Source organism: Pimephales promelas, chromosome 15, assembly GCF_988280905.1.
Source record: "Pimephales promelas chromosome 15, fPimPro1.hap1.1, whole genome shotgun sequence".
NCBI classification, from domain to species: Eukaryota; Metazoa; Chordata; class Actinopteri; order Cypriniformes; family Leuciscidae; genus Pimephales; species Pimephales promelas.
In genome coordinates this window covers 12,253,849-12,265,000 of record NC_142783.1, presented here as the reverse complement: position 1 = coordinate 12,265,000, position 11,152 = coordinate 12,253,849, and the positions used below count along the sequence as shown (strand labels likewise).

General features: G+C 40.8%; 1 protein-coding gene across 3 annotated transcripts in view; it reads right to left on the bottom strand.

Annotated features, from left to right (window-relative positions):
• Positions 1-1,617: 1,617 nt before the first annotated feature.
• akap6 (A-kinase anchoring protein 6) overlaps positions 1,618-11,152 on the bottom strand; it is a 194,284-nt gene continuing 184,749 nt past the window's right edge. For 2 of the 3 annotated variants that reach the window (XM_039681812.2, XM_089120154.1), the window contains 3 exons: positions 7,342-10,362; positions 5,402-5,521; positions 1,618-2,520 (listed from right to left, as the gene is read on the bottom strand). In XM_039681812.2, the coding sequence (XP_039537746.2) occupies positions 2,479-2,520; positions 5,402-5,521; positions 7,342-10,362 (3,183 nt within the window). In that variant the 3' untranslated portion in view covers positions 1,618-2,478. The remainder of the gene's footprint in view (positions 2,521-5,401; positions 5,522-7,341; positions 10,363-11,152) is intronic. The other variant, XM_089120155.1, reaches the window with a different exon arrangement.

Below are 11,152 nucleotides of genomic sequence, written 5' to 3'. Positions count from 1 at the left end.
TTAACGTGACTTTCCCGCTCAAATGTAAAACGGATCCGGCGTGGACCAACACAGGGAATCTTTATTGTGAGGCTGTGGGATTAAAGAGGTCAGTCAGGTCTTTTTTCACGTTTGCTGCTTTCAACAGTAAATTAATGCAATGCACAAAAGATCAGTGTTCTCTAGTCTAGAGAAATGGGCTTAATTGTCATGGAAATGTGTTGATTTTTGGGGTGAAACATGACAGGTTTGGGGAGATGCATGTGGGCCACTCCGTTTTATAAGGAACCAGGCGCGCCGATTTCTCATCTTCCGTGAGTCTTTCATTCCCACCGACTGATTTTGTTCCGGTGCAAGCGCGCACTCATCATCAACAAACACGCAATCCTGCAGGAGCCGATGGGCGATTACGGAGAGAGCTTATCATCAGGCCGCGGCGGCGCAATCAGGAGAGCGCTTGATTGGCTGTCGAAGAGTTCCACGGGTTCCGATGGCACTGTATATCTGAATCTCTGAGGGCCCATCACGCAATCTTCAGAGTCATCAGGACTTCCTGTAAACAGCGTATTAGCCACAAAAATAACCGGCTGACGTCTGAGTGAACCGCTCTTTAAAACTGACGCTGTTAAAAGAGTTTTCTACATGTGTACAGTATAGCTGGATGTGCATGAAGCATTATTTCATTAACTGGGGCAAGTTGTCACAGGGTTTATTTTATTTTATCACATTGACATACAGTAAGACGAAAAAAAATATCTATATTTTTATGTAGCCAGGACACATTAAGTTGATCAAAAGAGACAGTAAAGACATTTCTAATGTTTCAAAAGATTTCTATTTCAAATAAATACTGTTCTTTTGTAATATGCACTATTCATCCTAAAAAAAAAATATCTGTTTCAACATTGATAATAATAATAAATGTTTGTTGATCAGTAAATCGGCATATTAGAATGATTTCTAAAGGATCATGTGGCACTGAAGACTGGAGTAATGATCGCAGGAATAAATCATATTTAAAAATATATTAAAATAGAGAATATCTTGTTTTCAATATTTCAATATTTTTAATCAAACAAAGGCATTCTTGGGGAGCATAGGAGACTTATTTTATAAACATTACAAAAATGACCCCAAACTTGTATATGGTATATATATATATATATATATATAATAAAAATGAGTGACGTTATTTTTCATAATGTCAGGTTGTCATATTTATATGTTAAATTCTGTAATTTTATGCAGCTTATTATTATAATTTCTGTGCCAATTTTGGTTGTTGTTTGTAATGTTTTGTTGAAATTTTACTAAATAAAATAATAAGAAATATTGCTAGGATTTAATACATTTTAAATGCCGAAATGTTGCCGAAGACTTTTATTTTAACTTGTTTCAAATTAGGTGTCCAAATCAAACTTACCCCATACAATGTGACAACATGCCCCGTTAGGCTATAGAAACAAATATGTCAGTATGTGTTCAATGAACTCTATATGTTCTGCTGGGCAATAACAGTAAAAATCATCGTTTTTTAATCTTTATAATCTGATTTTAGAAATATTCCCTGCAGTAAAAAGTGTGACAACTTACCCCGGTCACTTATTCTGTGTGAAAAGAACGGCATGTGTGACAAAGTCATTAAATTATGTTTATTTATGGAAGTTTTCTTGTACATAGTTCACCATGCAGTCTAACAGTAGCTATTTATCCACGTCACGTAAAACACAAACAGTAACACGAACATGAAGTAATATGACATCATTATACACCAAGGTTTGAACGTAGAGTTCACATATTTACAGATGCCCATTCGTCATTATCAGCCTTGCCGCACGTCTGCTTTCTCACCGATCGCAGGACACACAATGGGGTGAAGCAGTGTTTAACAAAATGTAGCAACTGCAAGGCACAAAATGTTTATACATTTCTTTGTTTTTCAGGGAGTAAAAAAAAAAAATGGTATCGCATCAAACTGCCAAAAGATGATCACATGCCACACAACATCACACAACCGTCGTGTTGCATAGAAACTGTGGCGTTACGTCACTCGGCTAGAGAGGAACGTGAAGCCTGTTTGGGTGACCTCCTATCAGGACCGCATTACTGATTCATGGGGGCGACCCTCAGGTAACGTACCTCTATGCTTAGGCACCAAATACTTGAGCCTGTTTGGATGTCGCTAGCTGGTTGATCAGGTCTAGTATCATCAGGAATATGACAGAAGAGGCTTGCGAGTAGTCTAGCGTTAGGGTCGAGATGGAGGAAGACTGGTGAGGTAGCTCAGACAAGAGTGGAGCTTGGAGGGGTAAGGTCAGCAAAGGTAAATAGTAAAGCAGCCAGGAGGAAGAGGATGAGGGTGCTGAGGATGAAGGACTTAGAGCTCTAAAGTGCCAGACTAATGGCCCATGCACTAACATCCAGTTAGGTGTCCGTTCCAGACCCCCACGTCACCATCCAGAGGTGGTGTTTGAGACTTCAGAGCCTTCACCAGCGCAGTCAGGGTTTACACACAGGGGTGGCTAGACTTCCAGTGAATCTCTGCAAAACACACACACACACACACACAGATTTACATTGTTAGTAACTAAAAAGTAAAACTGCAGTGACTGCTGCTAACTCACAGATTTATAGGCTGTGTTGGGTGTAATTTATTATTGTAGTTAAACTACTTTCCCCTTGAAAAAGTAAAGGATTTCTGTCATTTAATTACAGTTACTTCTGATGTAAGTGCATTAAATGCCGTATAGACAATAGAACAATTCTACATAAAACTAGTTAAAAAGCATGATTTAATGTGACTTTCTCCCTTTTAATACTTTGGTCAGTTCAAGAGTAATTTTACGCAATTTTATATTATTTATTTGAAAGGATTGAAAGAGGCGTTTCGTGTCTATCCTTGTATTGTTCAACTGGTTCAGGTTGATAAGGGATTTAAAAAGTAATTAGTAATAAGTAATGCAGTACTTTTGAGAGTAATTAGTAAAGTAATCTGTTGAATACTGTATGTAATTAGTAACTAGTAATTACATTTTAGAGTAAGTGCTCATAACAGACCTATCATTTAACAGAACAAAAAAGTTACAATTATACAATATTGTGTGTGTGTGTGTGTGTGTGTATATATATATATATATATATTAATTTAAATGATAGTAATTTATAATTTAGTATGATATACAGTACACAGTAATTTATATGCTTTTAATTTTAATTGATAAACAGACAGACAGACAGATAGATAGATAGATAGATAGATAGACAGACAGACAGACAGACAGATAGATAGACAGACAGACAGACAGACAGATAGATAGATAGATAGATAGATAGATAGATAGATAGATAGATAGATAGATAGATAGATAGATAGATAGATAGATAGATAGACAGACAGACAGACAGACAGACAGATAGATAGACAGACAGATAGACATATAGATAGATAGATAGATAGATAGATAGATAGATAGATAGATAGATAGATAGATAGATAGATAGACAGATAGACAGACAGACAGACAAATAGATAGACAGACAGACAGACAGACAGACAGACAGACAGATAGACAGATAGATAGATAGACACACAGATAGACAGACAGACAAATAGATAGATAGATAGACAGACAGACAGACAGACAAATAGATAGATAGATAGATAGATAGATAGATAGACAGACAGACAGACAGATAGATAGATAGATAGGCAGACAGACAGACAGACAGACAGATAGATAGATAGATAGATAGATAGATAGATAGATAGATAGATAGATAGATAGACAGACAGACAGACAGACAGACAGACAAATAGATAGATAGATAGACAGACAGACAGACAGATAGATAGATAGATAGACAGACAGACAGACAGACAGACAGATAGATAGATAGATAGACAGACAGACAGACAGACAGACAGACAGACAGACAGACAGACAGACAGACAGACAGACAGATAGATAGATAGATAGATAGATAGATAGATAGATAGATAGATAGATAGATAGATAGACAGACAGACAGACAGACAGACAAATAGATAGATAGATAGACAGACAGACAGACAGACAGACAAATAGATAGATAGATGGACGGACGGACGGACGGACGGACGGACGGACAGACAGACAGACAGACAGACAGACAGACAGACAAATAGATAGATAGATAGACAGACAGACAGACAGACAAATAGATAGATAGATGGACGGACGGACGGACGGACGGACGGACAGACAGACAGACAGACAGACAGACAGACAGACAGACAGATAGATAGATAGATAGATAGATAGATAGATAGATAGATAGATAGATAGATAGATAGATATTTGAATTAATTTAATTTTCTTTAAACATTATATACGGTACATATTGAACTGTGAAACATGAACCAAGATGTTATTTGTACAATAAAGCATTGCATTTGATCAGTATGTTTGTTTGTTTGGTCCAGGTCTTCTGTCATGTGACACTGCGGTACATTTAACAGTGTAGTGTGACCGCAGGGCTGACATCATAGTGTCTGTAGAGAAAGATAGTTGGTTCTCTCTGCCGTTTACCGTGTCCCTGGAGCCGTGGGCGTTTGCTGAAATGTGTCCGACCCACCAACTATTCGAAATCTTCAAGATGACCTTCCTTTTGCATCATATAACCGTTATCATTTGATCATTTATGTATGTGGTGGTTACATACCAAAACATTCATTTTTATATAATTTTTTTTCCCAACCTAGTACTAGCTCAGTATTGTGTTTGCCATCTGTTAATTCCACCATATTACAACGTGTCGTATGTTGTTTCAGTCGGGAGACTAAGAGAGTAGCTCTCTTTAAATTGTCCATCAGGTGTATATGCTTCTCATCAAGAGAAATGATTGCCGACCAACAGACATTCATTATTTCAACCCTGCGCTGATGAGGCCACAGCAGCGACCGAGAAAGAGACAGCAAGAGAGAAAGAATGAGAAAAATGAGAAGACAATTCAAAGGCTAACCCCATTGGATATATAGACCATGTTACGTAATGAATGCTTTTCAAACCAATTTACTGGTCGGGGAGTCATCATGTAGAAAGTACAGTGGCCTATAATTTAAACCATAACACTGTCGGTCCAGACCGGGCATTTGCGTCATCATGAAGTGAGCCTTTAGGTTTTTATCAAGCAGAATTTCACAACCAGCAAGCAACGGAAAAAAAAAAAAAAAACACACACACACACACACAAAACAAACTCATTTCAAAACCCACCACTAATAAATCATGCTAGCGTGCAGTATGGAGTGCACTGGAAAATGGGGTAGTTTGCAATGTAACGCTTGACGTGGAAAAGAGCCTGTGGCTGTTTTTCAGCGGTGTGGTGGAAGTGGCCGGGAGGGAGAGGTTGTGTGTGTTGAAGCGAGTCCTATAGCACCTACCTTGACCTGAGGCTTGCTGCTGACTCTACTCCTTCCTATAGATGAGCTATCTGTCTGTGGACCGCTGATCTGAGCCCTGCAGCCCTCCACAACACCACTGATGCTCTCTGACCTTGCCAGCTGAAAGACAGAGGAAAAGAGAAATGCTACTTCCACAATTCATTACTTTTAGAACATTTCTTGTTTTGTGAAATTTGTTTCTTTCTTTCTTTGCACTGCAGTTTTTAGAATTTATTGTACTTTTAATTTTGATCCAAGATGTCCATGTCATTCTTTCTTCAGTCGAAAAGAAATTAAGGTTTTTGATGAAAACATTCCAGGATTTTTCTCCATATAATGGACTTCATTGGGAAACAAACGGTTCAAGGTCCAAAAGACAGTTTCAGTGCAAACTGTTCAAAGGGCTTTAAACGACACCAGACGATGAATAAGGGTCTTATCAAGCGAAACGATCGCTCATTTAAATCAAAAATAACAAAGTTTAAGTTTTGTAAGCTCAAATGGTCGCCTTGCTCTGTTCTGTGATGCGCGTTCGTGACTCTTTAAACTCGTTTATCAAAATGAACAAATCTTTTTCCGTGTCATATGGTTCATGAACGAATTGACTCGGGAAAAGATTTGTTCATTTTGATGAACGAGTTCGAATAAGAGAGTCACGATCGTGCATCACAGAACAGAGCAGGGCGAGCATTTGAGCTTATAAAACTTAAACTTTCGTCATTCATTAATTAAATGAGCGATCATTTCGCTTGATAAGACCCTTATTCATCGTCTGGAATCGTTTAAAGCCCTTTGAACAGTTTGCAGTTTGCACTGAAACTGTCTTTTGGACCTTGAACCATTTGGTTCCCAATGAAGTCCATTATATGGAGAAAAATCCTGGAATATTTTCATCAAAAACCTTAATTTCTTTTCGACTGAAGAAAGAAAGACATGAATATCTTGGATGACATGGGGGTGAGGAAATTATCAGCAAAATTGTTTTTAAAGTGAACTACTCCTTTAAGCTTGTATTTCTGTGTCAATTGAGTCACTAAATGAAATAATAATAATAATAATAAACAGTTGCATCATCTTCCATTGGAAAAGTGTTTACACACAGGTCAACCTAAAAATGTATTGATTTGTTCTTATAATAGTTATTTGGCACAGAATATTTGACAATGAAACGCACACCAATAAATTACACTAATTTGAAATTGAAATTGTCTTAATGTGCTAAAGATGTTTTACATTAAAAATGATCACCCTAAATATTACTATTAACTCCATTTGCACTGTTTTTATAATGCTTATTTGACACTATTCACATTGGAAAACAAAAAATACAGAGAGAGAGATACTGTAGATAGAAACATGAACAGACTGAGGTAGATATGGATGTTAAAAAAAGATGAAGATTGTAATAGATCCCTTTCTGTCTTCATACAAAACCATCCAGCCATTTTTATGAAATCAATACGTCCACTGAAATTCAATCGATGACTTAAGTCAAATGAATTCTGTGTTTTCAGTCTCAATAATTATCTGGAAAGCAGGAACTTAATTTGCCTGATATAAGGTCAAACATAGGATTTGCAGACAGAGTTGGAACCAAGCTGGGAGAAGTTTGCATATGAAATAGAAAAGTACTTAAAAAGAACACAAATACATGCTAATTCAGTCATGAAATTAAGTAATGATCCTCGGCGCATTCTTGCTTATGAATCATAATATAATCTGACTGATTATGATTATTCTGTTCTGTAGACCTTAAAATTTTAAATCTACGCCTGCAAATCCTTCTTCCATTAGCACTTGAGGGGAAAAGCGCAGGGGAGGGGTGAGAGAATGAATAAAAATCCCCTCTTAAATATTTAGTCAATGAGATGAATTCAGCAGAAACGCACACCGCTCTCATTACAAGCAGATAGAGAGCACGGTGCAATGTCGAAACACACCTGTTTATGAGTCGACTTGGCTTCCTGTGGAGAGCGGCGCCCTTTCCCAACGTTCTTCTGTTTCATCAACTGTGAAGCAGGAGCCCTTTCATCGCTATCAGTCTTCCTTATCAGCGGACAGTTAATTTTGGGATTAATATAAAGGCTGCCATCCTCTTTTAAAGGATTTGTAGTGGAGCAAGAGACTCTTATCTTAGTCATTACAGGGGAAATATTGGATTCAAGCATTTTAGTATCTGCAAAACATTCAACAGTATCTATTGGGGTTTCACATGGTAAAGGATTAAGATAAGGCGCCTCATTATGGCACTCTGACTGGCTACCAGCTACACTTCCTTGAGAAATACCATGCGCTTTTTGGTATTCATCGCAACCCGGGCTCCGGAGACCCAGGGCCTCTATTAGCTTGTGTCTCGTGGGCCGTTTGCTAATGGACATGCTGTAACAGAGAGGAGGGCCCAGGTACACTTCCTCCGTGCAGGCCTCGAAGAGCGGCTCTTCGTCGCGGATATCTGGCGTGCTCGAAAGGATCGGGCTGCTGCTCTTGTCCTCCGCACAGGTGCTGACCTCTCCGCAGTCACTATCGTGCGAGGACAGCGACAGATAGGAGTAGAAGTCGCCCTTCCGCAAATGAATAAGCCGATGGGAGTGCTCGAGGACCTTCTCTCTGATCTGAGACACAGACGCTGGGCTACGTACCTCCGTCGGCTGCTCTCCCTGCATCTCTTTGGTCTTCAGGGCCACAGATGTCATGTCAATGATCTCCATCACAAAGTCATGGACGTTGTCACTCTTGGCCTCTTCACACATGAAAGCAGGGGGACTGCAGCTCTCTGAAGAGCAGCTTTCTTGATGGTTCTCGTGGACGTCATTCAGGAAGGCAGCGAGCTGCTTCTGTCGGCTGTGAGCGTGAGCGCACTCCTCTACGGGAGAGATGGTGGGGGAGGGACGGCGGAAATTGTGACAGGGCAGCTCACCTTTTAACTGTCCTTCCAGGGAGCTCAAGCTCTGTTCGCATGAGGATGGAGGAGAGCTGGCGGTCAACATATTGCTTTTGACGTCATTGATAGAGCCTTTAAATGACTCCCCTTTCTTGGTCAGCAGACTTCCCTCCTCTCTCAGCAGCTCGTCGTCTTCATCCTTCCCTTTGACGTGAGCGCTCTCGACATTGCCGTTTTCCATGTCATCCACGAAGCGGCTGATATAGCTCCTGGTGGCGTCCCGGCGGTTTCCGTCCACCTCCTGTTGCTTGAGGCTCTCGTTTTTAGCATTAGTGTTGGCTTCCAAGAGTTTCAGCGCAGACCGGCTGAGAAACTGCCGATCGTTAGTAGTCTTAATGGGTGACAGGATGTCTCTAGACAGGGTGCCACACTGCAGTTCATCCACTAGATCTGCCTCGTTTTTCTCTCTACTCTGAGATCTAGGCTTTATCCAGCTTTGAAACTCATCCTTTATGTAATCCAACCCGAGAGTGAAGGAACCTTCAATGTATTCTTCCTCTGAGGTCACACTCGAGTCATCATCTTTAATACCAAGCTCCTCTTCGGTGAGCGTCAGAGTGGAGCTCGAGAGAAGATCGCTGTCTTCCTCGTCGTCAGTACAGGCTGAAGTGCAGGAAACGTTGACAACCATGCTGATGCTCGCGTCAGTCTCGTCGGTTTGTTGCTGGCTGCGGCAATGTTTGCGGAAGGACGCATTTGAATCAGCAGCGGTGCAGCGGTTCATTTGCACGGCTAGGTCCTCGGATGCCACGGACAAGTCCTCTGTGCTGCTCAGCTCTGTCAGGGAGGCTGCTGAGCTCTCGTTAATGGAGGACGGAGCGCCAGCTGAGCGTGACCCACGCCACAGCGAGCTGCTCTGGAGCGTAACGTCAGAGACGCTGCGTGTCATCTTCAAAGCAAGAGGGCTTTGGATGTTCTCAAGGCGTTTTAGAAGATCCAGAGTTCTTCTGCTGAGTTCCCCTGTTGGCTCCACAATCGATCCAATGTCCCTCAGACTTTCCTTACTACCCGCGTCCTCCGTGCTCTTACATGGAGCGAGCCAACTTTCCAGTGAAGTGCTACGAGTTAGTGTCTCTTTGCTTGATGGGAATAATTCTCCTACTGCGTAAAGAGAGTCAAGGGAAGACCCCTGGGAGAGCTGTGCAAACTCCTTTTGGAGCTTTTCGTTTGTGGTCACCGTCTCGTCATCTTTGCTCATGTTGAGATTTTTGTCATTAGCCTGTTGGCTTAATTCAAGGTCATTGGGAAGGATCTTCACTGGCTCCTTGTGGTGATTCTTCCTGTTTTCTCCACCATCTTCTCTTTTCTTTCTCATGATATGCAATCTCTGGTCTCTCTTCCCAGTGCTAAGACTATCGACGTATTCAGCACACTTGTTGGCGCGCTCCAAAACTCTGTCTATGTCTTCATCTGAGACTCTGTCTCCATTGAGTGAATCTTCTGTGTTCGGAGGGGTGAGAGTAACGCAAACTTTTGGATCATCACTCTGGAACAGCAGGCACAGCTCAGAGTTACCTGTGGTCTCCGTGTCCCCTTCACTTACTATCCCACTTTCGCTCTCTGATCTCTTGGCTGAATTCGATAGCAGCTTGTGCTTCCCCTTCAACAGGTCTCCCAAGATATCAGGTAGAGATTCAGCTGAGGAGAAGGAGGAATCCATGCTCAGGCTTTTCAACAGTGACGGCTGGACTTTGGATGAAAATGATTTGTGATTATATTGGGGTTGTTGGTAGAGTTCAACATTATCCAGACTGTACACCTGATAAACACAGGAAGATGAGCCATTCGACTTTGCTGTGCTCAAGGCTGCTCCGCACTGCATTTCATTTGGGCATGACTCTGTGAGATTCAAAGGCTCCTTTGGGGAATTAAGGTGTGATTTAGATCCAGGATTTTGCTCATCTTCACAGTCCTGTGTCTCAAGATTGCAGATAGTCATGTCCATCTCGTCCCACTCCCAAGAATCTTCTGCCAGCCCATGAAGGTCCATAAGCGAAGGCTCAATGAGGTTCCCAGGGACCTGTAGGAGGGGCAAAGAAATTGTCAATTGAACTTTTAATTAAAACAAATACAAAGTTAAAGGGTTAGTTTTTTTATTATGTCATTAATGACTCGCCCTCATGTCGTTCCAAGCCCGTAAGACTTTCGTTCATCTTCGGGAACACAGTTTAAGATATTTTAGCTTTAGTCCGAGAGCTTTCTGTGTCTCCATTGAAAATGTATACACGGTATACTGTCCTTGTCCAGAAAGGAAATAAAGACATCATCAAAGTAGTCCATGTGACATCAGTGGGTTAGTTAGAATTTTTTGAAGCATCGAAAATACATTTTGGTCCAAAAATAACAAAAACTACGACTTTATTCAGCATTGAATTCTCTTCCGGTTCTGTTGTCAATCCGCGTTCACGAGTCCGCAGTGACGCTGCTGACGTGTTATCTGGTGCGTCCGAGTATTCGGGTTCAAATAAAAATGGCTGGGCAAAAAAATGCAAGTCTTCCTCTGTGTCGAAATTCTTAGACATGTTTGCGAAGATTGTTTTGTTTACAGCGTGTGTCCCTCAGACTGTAAATGAAGCTCGGGCACACAGATAACACTCAACGTGGATTGACAACAGAACCGGAAGAGAATACAATGCTGAATAAAGTCGTTGTTTTTGTTATTTTTGGACCAAAGTGTATTTTCGATGCTTCAAAAAATTCTAACTAACCCACTGATGTCACATGGACTACTTTGATGATGTCTTTATTTCCTTTCTGGACAAGGACAGTATATGGTACATGCATTTTCAATGGAGGGACAGAAAGCTCTC